General features: G+C 42.7%; 1 protein-coding gene across 2 annotated transcripts in view; it reads left to right on the top strand.

The window, feature by feature from the left end:
* Positions 1-11,076: 11,076 nt before the first annotated feature.
* The window catches only part of LOC112231016 (G-protein-signaling modulator 1), a 63,230-nt gene continuing 56,724 nt past the window's right edge, over positions 11,077-17,582 (top strand). Inside the window, exon 1 of one of the 2 annotated variants that reach the window (XM_024397510.2) lies at positions 11,077-11,279. In XM_024397510.2, the coding sequence (XP_024253278.1) occupies positions 11,221-11,279 (59 nt within the window). In that variant the 5' untranslated portion in view covers positions 11,077-11,220. Of the gene's footprint in view, positions 11,280-11,302; positions 11,700-17,582 lie in introns of those variants that run through there. The other variant, XM_042311128.1, reaches the window with a different exon arrangement.

Below are 17,582 nucleotides of genomic sequence, written 5' to 3'. Positions count from 1 at the left end.
GGTTCCCAATCAGAGACAACGGTAATCACCTGCCTCTGATTGAGAACAGCTTCAGTCAACCATAGACTTTTCTAGACAACCCTACTAAGCCACAATCAAAATACCTACTACAACCCCAAGACAAAACACACCACATAATAAACCCATGTCACACCCTGGCCTGACCAAAATAATAAAGAAAACACAAAATACTAAGGCCAGGGCATGACAAGAACAAATAATGCAACAAATATTGTGGTTAAACTCAAATATACTAATTGATAATACATTTTAAAAATCTGATAAATTGTTTAAAAATTGTATAATCTTTGTAAATTACATCATAAATAGGACTGGTGGAGTTATGTCAAACATGCAGCTAACACAAATATATGGAAACGTATGCACTACCCAAAATTACGACTAATTGCAGCATTACCGAAAAATGGAAGAGGCAAGTGGAAGGGGGGAAGAAAATAAAGGAACTTGTCTGTCGGCCCTGCTCTTAAGGATCGTACCCTTTATAAAAAATAAAATCACCTAAAATGACATATCCAAATCTACAGCTGAAGTCGGAAGTTTACATACACCTTAGCCAAATATATTTAAACTCAGTTTCACAATTCCTGACATTTAATCCTAGTAAAATTTCCCTGTCTTAGGTCAGTTACGATCATCACATTCTTTTAAGAATGTGAAATGTCAGTATAATAGTAGAGAGAATGATTTATTTCAGCTTTTATTTCTTTCATCTCATTCATCACAAGTTTACATACACTCAATTAGTATTTGGTAGAATTGCCTTTAAATTGTTTAACTTTGGTCAAACGTTTGGGAAGCCTTCCACAAGCTTCCCACAATAAGTTGGGGGAATTTTGGCCTATTCCTCCTGACAAGAGCCGGTGTAACTGAGTCAGGTTTGTAGGCCTCCTTGCTCGCACACGCGTTTTCAGTTCTGCCCTTGAATTTTCTACAGGATTGAGGTCAGGGCTTTGTGATGGCCACTCCAATACCTTGACTTTGTTGTCCTTATGCCATTTTCCACAACTTTGGAAGTATGCTTGGGGTCATTGTCCATTTGGAAGACCAATTCGCGACTAAGCTTTAACTTCCAGACTGATGTCTTTAGATGTTGTTTCAATATATCCACAATTTCACTTCCTCATGATGCCATCTATTTTGTGAAGTGCACCAGTCCCTTTTTCAGCAAAGCAGCCCCACAACATGATGCTGCCACCCCCTTGCTTCACGGTTGGGATGGTGTTCTTGGTGTACTTTTTGGACATTTCTCCAAAAAGTTACGACCTTTGTCCCCATGTGCAGTTGCAGTCTTTTGTGCAGTCTTTTTTTATGGCGGTTTTGGAGCAGTGGCTTCTTCCTTGCTGAGCGGTCTTTCAGGTTATGTCGATATAGGACTCTTTTTACTGTGGATATAGATACTTCTGTACCTGTTTCCTCCAGCATCTTCACAAGGTCCTTTGCTGTTGTTCTGGGATTGATTTTTCACCAAAGTACTTTCATCTCTAGGAGACTGAACACGTTTCCTTCCTGAGCGGTATGACGGCTGCGTGGTCCAATGGTGTTTATACTTGCGTACTATTGTTTGTACAGATGAACGTGGTACCTTCAGTCATTTGGAAATTGCTCCCAAGGATGAACCAGACCTGTGGAGGTCTACAATTTTTTTTCTTAAGTCTTGGCTGATTGCTTTTGATTTTCCCATGATGTCAAACAAAGAGGCACTGAGTTTGAAGGTAGGCCTTGGAATACATCCACAGGTACACCTCCAATTCACTCACATTATGTTAATTAGCCTATCAGAAGCTTCTAAAGCCATGACATAATTCTGGAATTTTCCAAGCTGTTTAAAGGCACAGTCAACTTAGTGTATGTAAACTTCTGACCCACTGGAATTGTGATACAGTGAATTATAAGTGAAATAATCTGTCTGTAAACAATTGTTGGAAAAATGACTTGTGTCATGCAAAGTAGATGTCCTTACCGACTTGCCAATAAATTTGTGGAGGAGGTTGAAAAACTTGTTTTAATGTCCACAACCTAAGTGTATGTAAACTTCCGACTTCAACTGTAAGTGCCTGTAGTTAAGGACCTGAATCAAGGATATGCAAATGATTGATAACATTTGAAAGGAAACACTTTGAAGTTTGTGGAAATGTGAAATTAATGTAGGAGAATATAACACATTAGATCTGGTAAAAGATAATACAAACAAAAAAACATGTGTTTTCATTTTTTTTATTACATCTTTGAAATGCAAGAGAAATGCCATATTTTCTGATACGAGTCTAGGTGTGATTTAGATTTTGGCCACCAGATGGCATCAGTGTACGTGCAAAGTTTCAGACTGATCCAGCAAAGAATTACATTACTGCACAATATTTTGTATCAAGTCTGCAAGGAGTTTGTCCAGATGTGCTGAATTGGTCAATTGATGCTAAGATGCTAAGATGGCGCCGAAGAGGATGGCTGACGTTTTACATGCTCCTAACCAGTTGTGATATTTTTGTGCTGTATTTTTTTGCATTGTTTGTACCTTTTTAAATGTATTATTATTTTGAACATAATGTTACTACTACTGTCTCTCATGACTGTAAATAACTTCTGGACATCAGAACAATGATTACCCACCACGAACTGGAAGAAGCATTTTCCTTTAACGAGTCCGACGAGAAGGATATACTGCTCTCCCGGGAACAGGCCCAAATCCCCGTCATTTGCGTGAAGAAAAGACGGAGGAAAAGAGGATGCAGATTGGGCTGCCCTCTGAGAATCCAAAGGTGAGCGAGTAAACTCTCACGGCCATCCATTCTACTTGCTAACATGCAATCATTGGAAAATAAAATTGATGACCTACAATTACAGGTATCCTACCAACGGGACATATAAGATATTACAGTTCTTAGTTTCACAGAGTCGTGGCTGAATGACGACACAGATAATATAGAGCTGGAGGGATTTTCCATGCACCGGCAGAACAGAGAAGCTACGTCTGGTAAGACGACGGGTGGGGGTGTGTGTCTTTTTGTCAATAACAGCTGGTACGCGATGTCTAATATTAAAGAAGTCTCAAGGTATTGCTCGCCTGAGGTAGAGTACCTTATGATAAGCTGTAGGCCACACTATCTACCAAGAGAGTTCTCTTCTATATTATTCGTAGCCGTCTATTTACCACCACAGACCAATGCTGGCACTAAGACCACACTGAACCAACTCTATAAGGCCGGAAGCAAACAAGAAAATGCTCACTCAGAAGCGTTGCTCCTAGTGGCCTTGGACTTTCATCTAGGCAAACTTAAATCCGTTTCACCAAATTTTTACCAGCAACACCTTTACTCCACACACAGAGATGCATACAATGCTCTCCCCTGCCCTCCATTTGGCAAATCTGAACATAATTTTATCCTCCTGATTCCTGCTTACAAGCAAAAACTAAAGCAGGAAGTACCAGTGACTCGCTCAATATGGAAGTGGTCAGAGATTTTCACATTCCTTGGTGTCCACCAACAAACTATCATGGTCCAAACACACCAAGACAGTCGTGAAGAGGGCACTACAACACCTTTTCTCCCTCGGGAGACTGAACATTTTTGGCATGGGTTCCCAGATCCTCAAAACGTTCTACAGCAGCACCATCGAGAGCATCCTGACCGGTTGTATCACCGCCTGGTATGGTAACTGTGCGTATGGCCCAGTACATCCCTGGGGCCAAGCTTCCTGCAATCCAGGACCTATATAATAGGTGGTGTCAGAGGAAAGCCCATAAAATTGTCAGAGACTCCAGTCACCCAAGTCATAGACTGTTTTCTCTGCTACCACACCGCAAGCGTTACCGGAGCGCCAAGTCTAGGACCAAAATGCTCCTTTACAGCTTCTACCCCCAAGCCATAGGACTGCTGAACAATTAATCAAATGGCTACCGGAATATTACATTGACCCCCCCATTTGTTTTGTACACTGCTGCTATCCACTGTTTATTGTCTATGCATAGTCACTTTACCCTTTACCCTTTACCCTAACCTGTACCCCCGCACTCTGACTCTGTACCTGTACCCCCTGTATATAGCCTCGTTATTGTGTTACTATTTACTATTTTTATTTTTTTATTTAGTAAATACATTTTATTTCTGGGACCTTCAGGATGACAAATCAGAGCAAGATGACTGAATGTAAGTACACTATTTACCTTCAGAGGTGAATGTATCAAACCAGTTGCCGTGATAAAAGTTATTTGTTGTTGTGCACTCTCCTCAAACAATAGCATGGTCTTTATTTACTGTAATAGCTGCTGTTCATTGGATACTGCAGTTAGATTAACAGTAATTTAATCTTTCTGCCCACATAAGACATGTCTCTGTATCGGAAAGTTAGCTGCTGTATACAATGTCATTTGAGTCACATTAGCGCATGTTAGCAACAACCATCCCGGTTTAGGGACACTGACACCGTAGAGGTTAAAGAAAATTGTGATCAACAAAAATATATACCCGTTTCATTTAAGGACCAAAAAATTGACATCTGTGCCATATAGATGACAAAATATTTGGGAAGAGATTTTCAATGTAACGATTCCATGGCACACGGTTTATAATTTGACATGCAAAATAACGGCAGATTCTAAACTTAATTTAAATGATTATACAAATGTATTGCAACCAATAGAATGTTAAATATATGGGGGATACAACCTTCCCAGATTCTGCTGTGAGGAGGCAGAGTCATTAGATCATTTATTTTGGTACTGTCCATATGTAGCTCGTTTTTGGTCACAGGTCCAGGAATGGCTGAAGAATTGCAACACTTACCTGCAGCTGACGCTGCAGATAGCAATACTGGGTAATTTGAAAAGTCATAGACAATCAATCAATAATATAATAATACATTTTAGCAAATGTTTCTTTAATTTACAATCTGTAAAAACTATGAGAATAGAAAGGTTCAGAACTTTTGTGAAGCATCACAGCACAGTTGAAAAATATATGGCAAATATATAAACTGGATGGACATCAGAATTAAAGGGGAGATGTGGAGGTTAGAAGAAGGCCAGGAATAAAAACAAACAAAATGTAAAACTATTGTAAAATAGATTGTGTCTGTAAAATGTATATAGTATGTATGAGCTGGAAGTAGAAGCCAAAGTGTTGTTTATTAGTTTGCTCCAATTAAGGGAGGGGTGATAGGGTTTGTGGGAAATAAGAAAGAAAAATATATTTTAAAAAGATAGCTAAACTCAGCAAAAAAAGAAACATCCTCTCACTTTCAACTGCGTTTATTTTTAGCAAACTTAACGAGTAAATATTTGTATAAATATAACAAAATTCAACAACTGAGACAAACTGAAAAAGTTCCACAGACATGTGACTAACAGAAATGGAATAATGTGTCCCTGAACAAAGGAGGGGTCAAAATCAAAAGTAACAGTCAGTATCTGGTGTGGCCACCAGCTGCATTAAGTACTGCAGTGCATCTCCTCCTCATGGACTGCATCAGATTTGCCTGTTCTTGCTGTGAGATGTTACCCCACTCTTCCACCAAGGCACCTGCTAGTTCCCGGACATTTCTGGGGGGGAATGGCCCTAGCCCTCACCCTCCGATCCAACAGGTCCCTGACGTGCTTAATGGAATTGAGATCCGGACTCTTCGCTGGCCATGGAAGAACACTGACATTCCTGTATTGCAGGAAATCACGCACAGAACGAGCAGTATGGCTGATGGCATTGTCATGCTGAAGGGTCATGTCAGGATGAGCCTGCAGACAGGGTACCACATGAGGGCAGAGGATGTATTCCCTGTAACGCACAGCGTTGAGATTGCCTGCATTGACAACAAGCTCAGTCCGATGATGCTGTGACACACTGCTCCAGACCATGATGGACCCTCCAGCTCCAAATCGATCCCGCTTCAGAGTACAGGCCTTGGTGTAATGCTCATTCCTTCGCAATACATGCGAATCTGACCATCACCCCTGGTGAGACAAAATCGTGACTCATAAGTGAAGAGCACTTTTTGCCAGTCTTGTCTGGTCCAGCAACGGTGGGTTTGTGCCCATAGGCGACGTTGTTGCCGGTGATGTCTGATGAGGACCTGTCTTACAACAGGCCTACAAGCCCTCAGTCCAGCCTCTCTCAGCCTATTGCAGGCAGTCTGAGCACTGATGGAGGGATTGTGCGTTCCTGTTGTAACTCGGGAAGTTTTTGTTGCCATCCTGTACCTGTCCCGCAGGTGGGATGTTCGGATGTACCGATCCTGTGCAGGTGTTGTTACACGTGGTCTGACACTGCAAGGACAATCAGCTGTCCGTCCTGTCTCCCTGTAGCACTGTCTTAGGCGTCTCACAGTACGGACATTGCAAATTATTGCCTTGGTCACATCTGGAGTCCTCATGCCTCTTTGCAGCATGCCTAAGACAATTTCACACAGTTGAGCAGGGACCCTGGACATCTTTCTTTTAGTGTTTTCAGAGTCAGTAGAAAGGCCTCTTTAGTGTTCTAAGTTTTCATAACTGTGACCTTAATTGCCTACCGCCTGTAAGCTGTTAGTGACTTAACGACTGTTCCACAGATGCATGTTCATTAATTGTTTATGGTTCATTGAACAAGCATGGGAAACAGTGTTTAAACCCTTTACAATGAAGATCTGTGAAGTTATTTGGATTTTTACGAATTTTTACAAATTATTTTATCCTTCAGGGTCCTGAAAAAGGGACGTTTCTTTATTTGTTGAGTTTATATATATATGTACAGTTGAAGTTGGATTATTTCACTTATAATTCACTGTATCACAATTCCAGTGGGTCAGAAGTTTACATACACGAAGTTGACTGTGCCTTTAAAAAACGTGGAAAATTCCAGAAAATTGTTATGGCTTTAGAAGCTTCTGATAGGCTAATTGAAATAATTTGAGTCAATTGGAGGTGTACCTGTGGATGTATTTCAAGACCTACCTTCAAACTCAGTGCATCTTTGCTTGACATCATGGGAAAATCAAAAGAAATCAGCCAAGACCTAAGAGAAAAAATGTAAGACCTCCACAAGTCTGGTTCATCCTTGGGAGCAATTTCCAAATGCCTGAAGGTACCACGTTCATCTGTACAAACAATAGTACGCAAGTATAAAAACCATGGGACCACGCAGTCGTCATACCGCTCAGGAAGGAGACGCATTCTGTCTCCTAGAGATGAACGTTATTTGGTGCGAATAATACAAATCAATCCCAGAACAACAGCAAAGGACCTTGTGAAGATGCTGGAGGAAGCAGGCACAGAAGTATCTATATCCACAGTACAACGAGTCCTTTATCGTCTTAATCTGAAAGGCATCTCAGCCTTTCAGAGCCCTGGTCCAAAACCGCCATAAAAAAGCCAAACTACGGTTTGCACCTGCACTTGGGGACAAAGATCGTACTTTTTGGAGAAATGCCCTCTGGTCTGATGAAACAAAAATAGAACTGTTTGGCCATAATGACCATCGTTATGTTTGGAGGAAAAAGGGGGAAGCACAGCGTGGCAGCATCATGTTGTGGGGGTGCAATGCTGCAGGAGGGACTGGTGCACTTCACAAAATAGATGGCTTCATGAGGGAGGAATATTATGTGGATATATTGAAGCATCATCTCAAGACATCAGTCAGGAAGTTATAGCTTGGTGGGAAATGGGTCTTCCAAATGGACAATGACCCCAAGCATACTTCCAAAGTTGTGACAAAATGGCTTATGGACAACAAAGTCAAGGTATTGGAGTGGCCATCACAAGGCCCTGACCTCAATCCTATAGAAAATATGTGGGCAGAACTGAAAAAGCGTGTGAGCAAGGAGGCCTACAAACCTGACTCAGTTACACCAGCTCTGTCAGGAGGATTGGGCCAAAATTACCCCAACTTATTGTGGGAAGCTTGTGGAAGGCTACCCGAAACATTTGACCTAAGTTTAACAATTTAAAGGCAATGATACCAAATACTAATTGAGTGTATGTAAACTTCTAACATACTGGGAATCAGATGAAAGAAATAAATCATTCTCTCTCCTATTATACTGACATTTCACATTTTTAAAATAATGTGGTGATCCTAATTGACCCAAGACAGGGAATATTTACTTGGATTAAATGCCAGGAATTGTGGACAACTGAGTTTAAATGTATTTGGCTAGGAGTGTATGTAAACATTCGACTTCAACTGTGTATATACACTGCTCAAAAAAATAAAGGGAACACTTAAACAACACAATGTAACTCCAAGTCAATCACACTTCTGTGAAATCAAACTGTCCACTTGGGAAGCAACACTGATCGACAATACATTTCACATGCTGTTGTGCAAATGGAATAGACAACAGGTGGAAATTATAGGCAATTAGCAAGACACCCCCAATAAAGAAGTGGTTCTGCAGGTGGTGACCACAGACCACTTCTCAGTTCCTATGCTTCCTGGCTGATGTTTTGGTCACTTTTGAACGCTGGCGGTGGTTTCACTCTAGTGGTAGCATGAGCCGGAGTCTACAACCCACACAAGTGGCTCAGGTAGTGCAGCTCATCCAGGATGGCACATCAATGCGAGCTGCGGTTGGCCCTGGGTTCCTCCTAATGCAAGACAATGCTAGACCTCATGTGGCTGGAGTGTGTCAGCAGTTCCTGCAAGAGGAAGGCATTGATGCTATGGACTGGCCCGCCCGTTCCCCAGACCTGAATCCAATTGAGCACATCTGGGACATCATGTCTCGCTCCATCCACCAATGTTGCACCACAGACTGTCCAGTAGTTGGCGGATGCTTTAGTCCAGGTCTGGGAGGAGATCCCTCAGGAGACCATCCGCCACCTCATCAGGAGCATGCCCAGGCATTGTAGGGTGGTCATACAGGCATGTGGAGGCCACACACTCACTACCGAGCCTCATTTTGACTTGTTTTACGGACATTACATTAAAGTTGGATCAGCCTGTAGTGTGGTTTTCCACTTTAATTTTAAGTGTGACTCCAAATCCAGACTTCCACGGGTTGATACATTTGATTTCCATTGATAACTTGTGTGATTTTGTTGTCAGCACATTCAACTATGTAAAGAAAAAAGTATTTAATAAGAATATTTCATTCATTCAGATCTAGGATGTGTTATTTTAGTGTTCCCTTTATTTTTTGGAGCAGTGTATATTTAACCCAAAAATATATGGGGGATTGGAAATGTAGACATTTACATTGATGAAAGCTACAATCTATCCGCAAAGTTAAAGCTAATCTACCCCAACATTAAAAAAAAGAATAGAAATAAATACTTGACCCCTCTGAAATAAAAAAACTTTAGACCAATATCCCTTCTTTCTTTTATTTTTAAAATACTTATGCTTATGAGTATGCTGTCTCTGACCAACTCCCTTGCTATCTCTCTCAGAATGATCCTCTTGACCGTAACCAGTCAGGTTTCAAGATGGGTCACTCAACGGAGTCTGGTCTTCTGTTTCATGGAGGCTATCCGCACTGCCAAAACTGACTCTCTCTCCCCTGTTATCATCCTCCTAGATCTATCCACCCACTGCAATGCCGTGAACCATCAGAACCTCCTCTCCACCCTACCAAGCCTGGGTGTCTCAGGCTCTGCACACTCTTAGAATGCATCTTACCTGGCAGGCTGCTCCTACCAGGTGACGTGGAGAGGATCTGTACCACATACTCTCACTACTGGTGTCCCCAAGGGCTTTGTTCTTGGTCCTCTCCTCTTCTCTCTATACACCAAGTCACTGGTCATATCCTCCGTCATATCCTCACATGTTCTCTCCTATAATTACTATGTGGATAACACTTAACTACTATTCTCCTCCCCCCTTCTGACACCCAGGTGGCAACACGCATCTCTGCATGCCTGGAAGATAGATTAGCTTGGATGTCGGTCCACCACCTTAAGCTCAACCTAGGAAGAAACCTAGAGAGGAACCAGGCTCTCAGGTTTGGCCAGTCCTTTTCTGGCAGTGCCGGGTGGAGATTATAAGAGTACATGGCCATTAAGGTCAGATCTTTCTTCAAGATGTTCAAACGTTCATAGATGACCAGCAGTGTCAAATAATAATTACAGTGGTTGTAGAGGGTGCAACAGGTCAGCACCTCAGGAGTAAATGTCAGTTGGCTTTTCATAGCCGAGAATTCAAAGGTTGCGAGAGAGGGAGAGGTTGCGAGAGAGGGAAAGGGAGAGGGAGAGAGAGGGTTGATAACAGCATGTAGCACGCCCGGTGAACAGGTCAGTTATGACAAAGCATGGATTAGCTTTTCTGCATCTTTGCTGCATCTTTTTTTGCCATTTTTGCAGTTAGGGGGCTGCCATAATGTGGCAGGTAGCCTTGTGGTTAGAGCATTGGGCCAGTAACCGCAAAGTTGCGAGATTGAATCCCTGAGCTGACAAGGTTAAAATCTGGCAGTTAACCCACTGTTCCCAGGTAGACAGTCATTTTAAATAAGAATTTGTTCTTAACTCACTTGCCTAGTTAAATAAAAAATACAAACAAATGCATACATACTTGTTACTACCCTGCCATAAACACAGACTGACAACTCAGTAAGCAGTGATTACTTGAGTGTAACTTGTCTATTGACATGTTTCTCAAAAGACAATGACAGTTAAAAGGAAAATAACCTGAAATTATTTTATATGATGTGGGGAAACGATTAAATTGAACATGTGAAAAGATGGTGAGAAAAGGAAGCTGGAAAAGCATAGATGCAAGCCAAATTGGGGAAGGGACCCTGTGGGAAAAACCCAGGTTGAGCTATGTGCTTTGAAAAGAGACCAGAAAAACGCTATCGCTCAGCATACAGTAAAACAGAGTAAGAGAACAAAGAGAAGAGTGAGAAAAAGAGCCTGTGTGTGTGTGTGCGTGCGTGCATTCATGTGAGTGTGTGTGCCCATAAGTGTGTATGTGTGTGACCTATGTATCAGACAGAGACATTGGGATTTCCCCTTTTGCAGTCAGCAGCCCTGCTTGTTCCCTCCCTCCCTCATACTCACACCAAACATGCATCACTCTCTGCTCTGTGATGTCAGCAACAGGGGAGGGGCTTGCCTTATATGGATGTATTTGCACAATACCTCACTTCCTCAGCAGCTGCCATTTCTGTGGCAGAGGGAAGGAGAGAGAGAGAGAGAGAGAGAGAGAGATGCTGGGAAGGACGCAGTTGCAGCACTGGGAAGTCTTGAGCAGCTGGAGGAAATATTTGTGAAGGGTTAGCTACTGGAGGAGGCTGCCCATGGCTCAGTCTGCTAACACTGTTGACCAGGATCTGGCCAGCAAGAGGCTACACTCGAGGTAGGAACCGACCCAAGGGGGAAGGAAGAGGGATAGTGTGGTGTGGATTCCTGGACGGTCAGCACAGCCTGTTCTTAGTGGGGGGAGGAGAGAGCAAAGTCCGGGAAAGAGGAGCGACTGGGCTGAGAGACAAGGGCTACCGGCTCTCTGCCTGGCTGCCTAAGGAGGCGTTAGACAGGGCGAGCTAACCTAGACACAGCTCCCTGTGAGTAGGATAGCCTCATTCCTGGCCTCAGTCCTGGATATCTTAGCCTCTCCTTTCCCAGACTAACATTGCTGCTGCTGTGGGCTCTAAGTGAATGTGCAGACTGGAAGGAGCCACATAGGACCAGGACAAGAGTGGAGCTGGCTGGCTGATATTGGGCTCACACACACACACACACACACACACACAGCTGCTCGGTAAAGTCTGTATTTGTGGTAGGTGGATTTGTATACGTAACAGTATGGCTGTCTAGGGAGGCATTAATTTTCCTTTGTCTTTGCATGCATTTCGAGACAGCTAAGCCATTCTCTGTTCCTTCCCTGTGCTCTCTCTACTGCTGACTGTACTATATCAATTGTTTCCACACAGCTTTGAGGGTAAATATTATGTACAGTTGAATTATAGACAGCACTGAGAGTATGACAGTGGAAAGAATGATGTGTAGGTTTTATTGTAGACTTGAATGTCCTGAGTTAATAATGGTTACACAAAGTGTGTGTGGAGCTCAAAATCCCCTCTAGCAGTAACACCACGTTGGGTTGATTAGCTTAAAAAAAATGGCACTGAGGACAAATCTGGATATACCATATAAAGGATGACCACCAGACTTCATATGTGACTGGTGGGCCGTGTCAAATCAAATGTTATTTGTCACATGCGCTGAATACAACCGGTGTAGACCTTATAGTGAAATGCTTACTTACAAGCCTTTAACCAGTTTTAAGAAAATCCCTAAAAAAGTAAGCGATAAATAAAATAAACTGCTGCTCTTTAAATATGTTTTATTTTAATTTAACCTTTATTTAACCAGGTAGGCCAGTTGAGAACAATTTATCATTTACAACTGCGACCTGGCCCAAGATAAAGCAAAGCAGTGTGACAAAAACAACAGAGTTAATTACACAAAATAAAATAAAAATGTAAACATCTATGTACAGTGTGTGCAAATGTAGAAGAGTAGGGAGGTAGGCAAAAAATAGACCATAGAGGCGAAAATAATTACAATTCAGCATTAATACTGGAGTGATATGTGCAGATGATGTGCAAGTAGAGATACTGGGGTGCAAAAGAACAAGAGGGTAAGTAATAATATGGGGACTAGGTAGTTGGATGGGCTATTTACAGATTGGCTGTGTACAGGTACAGTGATCGGTACGCTGCTCTGACAGCTGATGCTTAAAGTTAGAAAGGGAGATAAGACTCCAGCTTCAGAGATTTTTGCAATTCGTTCCAGTCATTGGCAGCAGAGAACTGTAAGGAAAGGCGGCCAAAGGAAGTGTTGGCTTTGGGGATGACCAGTGCAATATACCTGCTGGAGCGTGTGCTACGGGTGGGTGTTGCTATGGTGACCAGTGACCTGAGATAAGGTGGAGCTTTACCTAGCAAAGACTTATAGATAACCTGGAGCCAGTGGGTTTGGCGACAGATATGTAGTGAGGGCCAGCCAACGAGAGCATACAGGTTGCAGTGGTGGGTAGTATATGGGGCTTTGTGATAGATGGCACCAGTTTCCTGAGTAGAGTGTTGGGGGATGTTTTGTAAATGACATTAACGAAGTCAAGGATTGGTAGGATAGTCAGTTTTACGAGGGTATGTTTGGCAGCATGAGTGAAGGAGGCTTTGTTGCGAAATAGGAAGCCGATTCTAGATTTAATTTTGGATTGGAGATGCTTAATGTGAGTCTGGAAGGAGAGTTTAGTGTCTAACCAGACACCCTAGGTATTTGTCGTTGTCCACATATTCTAGGTCAGAACTGTCCAGACCAGTAAATAACAGTGGTGGGGCTATATACAGGGGGTACCGGTACAGAGTAATTTGATTAGCTGTTCAGGAGTCTTATAGCTTGGGGGTAGAAGCCTCTTGGACCTAGACTTCGTGCTCCGGTACCGCTTGCCGTGCGGTAACAGAGAGTCTATGACTAGGGTGGCTGGACAATTTTTAGGGCCTTTCTCTGACACCGCCTGGTATAGAGGTCCTGGATGGCAGGAAGCTTGGCCCCGGAGATGTACTGGGTCAAACACACCACCCTCTAGTGCCTTGCGGTCGGAGGCGAGCAGTTGCCATACCAGGCAGTGATGCAATGCGTCAGGATGCTCTTGATGGTGCAGCTGTAAAACCTTTTGGGGATCTGAGGACCCATGCCAAATATTTTCAGTCTCCTGAGGGGGAATAGGTTTTGTCGTGCCCTCTTCACGACTGTCTTGGTGTGCTTGGACCATGTCAGTTTGTTGGTGATGTGGACGCCAAGGAACTTGAAGCTCTCAACCTACTCCATTACAGCCCCGTCGATGAGAATGAGGGCATCCTCGGTCCTCCTTTTCCTGTCATCCACAAGCATCTCCTTTGTCTTGATCACATTTAGGGAGAGGTTGTTGTTTTTGCACCACACGGTCAGGTCTCTGACCTCCTCCCTGTAGGCTGTCTCATCGTTAATCAGGCCTACCACTGTTGTGTCATCAGCAGACTTAATGATGGTGTTGGAGTTTTGCCTGGCCGTGCAGTCAATTTTTGCTTGTAAGCAGGAATCAGGAGGATAGCGTTATGTTCAGATTTGCCAAATGGAGGGACAACTTTGTACGTGTCTCTGTGTGTGGAATTAAAGTGGTCAACATTTTTTTCCTCTGGTTGCACAGTTAGCTGATAGAAATGAGGTAAAACTGATTTAAGTTTCCCTGTATTAAAGTCCCAGGCCACTAGGAGCGCCACCTCTGGATGAGCATTTCCCTGTTTGCTTATGGTGGAATACAGCTCATTGAGTGTGGTTTTAGTGCCAGCCTCTGTCTGTGGTGGTATGTAGACAGCTACGAAAAATAAAGATGAACTGTCTATGTAGATAGTGTGGTCTACAGCTTCTCATGAGATACTCTACCTCAGGCGATTAAAAACCCTGAGACTTCCTTAGATATCGTGCACCAGCTATTGCTTACAAATATGCATAGGCCCTCGCCCCGTGTCTTAGCAAAGGCTGGTGTTCTGTCCTGTCAATAGTGTATAACCGGTCAGATGTATCTTCTTAATATTGTTGTTCTTCCACGACTCGGTGAAACATAAAATATTACAGTTTTTAATGTCCCATTGGTAGGATATACTGTTGAAGTCGAAGTTTACATACACTTAGGTTGTAGTCATTAACTTGATTTTCTACCACGCCACAAATGTGTTGTTAACAAACTATAGTTTTGGCAAGTTTGGCATCTACTTTGTGCATGACACAAGTAATTTTTCCAACAATTGTTTACAGACAGATTATTTCACTGTATCGCAATTCCAGTGGGTCAGAAGTTTACATACACTAAGTTGACTGTGCCTTTAAACAGCTTGGGAAATTCCCAAAAAATTATGTTATGGCTTTAGAAGCTTCTGATAGGATAATTTACATCATTTGAGTCAATTGGAGGTGTACCCGTGGATGTATTTCAAGGCCTACCTTCAAACTCAGTGCCTCTTTGCTTGACATCATGGGAAAATCAAAAGATATCAGCCAAGAATTTTTTTTGTAGACCTCCACAAGTCTGGTTCATCCCAGGGAGCAATTTCCAAATGCCTGAAGGTACCACGTTCATCTGTACAATCAATACTACTTAAGTATAAATGTTACGAATCCCTTTTGGCCCGACAGTCTAGGGGGGGGGATGGTAATGAGACCCGTAACATAACTCATGCAAATTATAATCGTGACAAAGTAAAAGTGTGAACGAAATAACCACGACTACTGAAATTATACCGTCAAACTCAGGGTTTATTGTAAAACACACGGTAATGGGGAGAGCAGGAAAAGGGGCTGAGCTGGACCCAAGGAAAGAAACAATAAGCATCCAAAACACCCCTAAGCTAGACTAGCCTAATTTAACAGCTAACTAACTAACCAAAAATACAGTGGGTGGTCCGCCCAGTTCTAACTAGTGTTAACAAAGTCTACCTACGGGTAGTGTATGCCCATGGGCGACTTGTCTTGGTTTCCCCTTTTCCCACCAGCAATCAAACAAACACCATAACCAAAAACAATACTCACAGGAGATGACAAAGTGATTTGGAGGTGCTCAAACAAAAGAGAGGTTAAGACACAAAGAGAGCGTGAAACACAGCGATCTACATACATGGCATTTACAGAGAGATTGAGCTATAGAGCAAACAACTGATGGGGTTTTTAAACCAAGAGAAAGGAACTGTGATAGGGTAGGAAACAGGAGGAGGTGTGTCTTCTGATTGATGATTGATTGTTGACTGATCGGGGAGTGATGATGTTCACCTGTGAGGGGAGAAGGAGAGAAAAGAAACACGCACAGGATACACACACAGGATACTTGTATCCGTAACACTTGTATCCGTAACAATAAACACCATTGGACCACGCAGCCGTCATACCGCTCAGTAAGGAGACGCGTTCTGTGTCCTACAAATTAACATACGTTGGTGCGAATAGTGCAAATCAATCCCAGAACGACAGCAAAGGACCTTGTGAAGATCCTGGAGGAAATGGGTACAAAAGTATCTACAGTGGGGCAAAAAAGTATTTAGTCAGCCACCAATTGTGCAAGTTCTCCCACTTAAAAAGATGAGAGGCCTGTAATTTTCATCATAGGTACACTTCAACTATGACAGACAGACATTTGAAAAAAAATCCAGAAAATCACATTGTAGGATTTTAAAATTAATTTATTTGCAAATTATGGTGGAAAATAAGTATTTGGTCACCCACAATCAAGCAAGATTTCTGTCTCTCACAGACCTGTAACTTCTTCTTATGGAGGCTCCTCTGTCCTCCACTCATTACCTGTATTAATGGCACCTGTTTGAACTTGTTATCAGTATAAAAGACACCTGTCCACAACCTCAAACAGTCACACTCCAAACTCCACTATGGCCAAGACCAAAGAGCTGTCAATGGACACCAGAAACAAAATTGTAGACCTGCACCAGGCTGGGAAGACTGAATCTGCAATAGGTAAGCAGCTTGGTTTGAAGAAATCAACTGTGGGAGCAATTATTAGGAAATGGAAGACATACAAGACCACTGATAATCTCGCTCGATCTGGGGCTCCACGCAAGATCTCACCCCGTGGGGTCAAAATGGTCACAAGAACTGTGAGCAAAAATCCCAGAACTACACGGGGGGAACAAGTGAATGACCTGCAGAGAGCTGGGACCAAAGTAACAAAGCCTACCATCAGTAACACACTACGCCGCCAGGGACTCAAATCCTGCAGTGCCAGACGTGTCCCCCTGCTTAAGCCAGTACATGTCCAGGCCCGTCTGAAGTTTGCTAGAGAGCATTTGGATGATCCAGAAGAAGATTGGGAGAATGTCACATGCTCAGATGAAACCAAAATATACATTTCTGGTAAAAACTCAAATAGTCGTGTTTGGAGGACAAAGAATCTGAGTTGCATCCAAAGAACACCATACCTACTGTGAAGCATGGGGGTGGAAACATCATGCTTTGGGGCTGTTTTTCTGCAAAGGGACCAGGACTACTGATCTGTGTAAAGGAAAGACTGAATGGGGCCATGTATCGTGAGATTTTGAGTGAAAACCTTCCATCACCAAGGGCATTGAAGATGAAACGTGGCTGGGTCTTTCAGCATGACAATGATCCCAAACACACCGCCCGGGCAACGAAGGAGTGGCTTTGTAAGAAGCATTTCAAGGTCCTGGAGTGGCCTAACCAGTCTCCAGATCTCAACCCCATAGAAAATCTTTGGAGGGAGTTGAAAGTCTGTGTTGCCCAGCAACAGCCCCAAAACATCACTGCTCTAGAGGAGATCTGCATGGAGGAATGGGCCAAAATACCAGCAACAGTGTGTGAAAACCTTGTGAAGACTTACAGAAAACATTTGACCTCTGTCATTGCCAACAAAGGTATTGAGATAAACCATTGTTATTGACCAAATACTTATTTTCCACCATCATTTGCAAATAAATTCATTAAAAATCCTACAATGTGATTTTCTGGATTTTTTTTTCTTATTTTGTCTGTCATAGTTGATGTGTACCTATGATGAAAATGACAGGCCTGTCTCATATTTTTAAGTGGGAGAACTTGCACAATTGGTGGCTGACTAAATACTTTTTTGCCCCACTGTATATCCACAGTAAAA

The sequence above is a fragment of the Oncorhynchus tshawytscha genome, linkage group LG33 (genome assembly GCF_018296145.1).
Source record: "Oncorhynchus tshawytscha isolate Ot180627B linkage group LG33, Otsh_v2.0, whole genome shotgun sequence".
NCBI classification, from domain to species: Eukaryota; Metazoa; Chordata; class Actinopteri; order Salmoniformes; family Salmonidae; genus Oncorhynchus; species Oncorhynchus tshawytscha.
The sequence above is the reverse complement of the archived record's forward strand: the minus strand, read 5'-3'. Positions and strand labels throughout refer to the sequence as shown.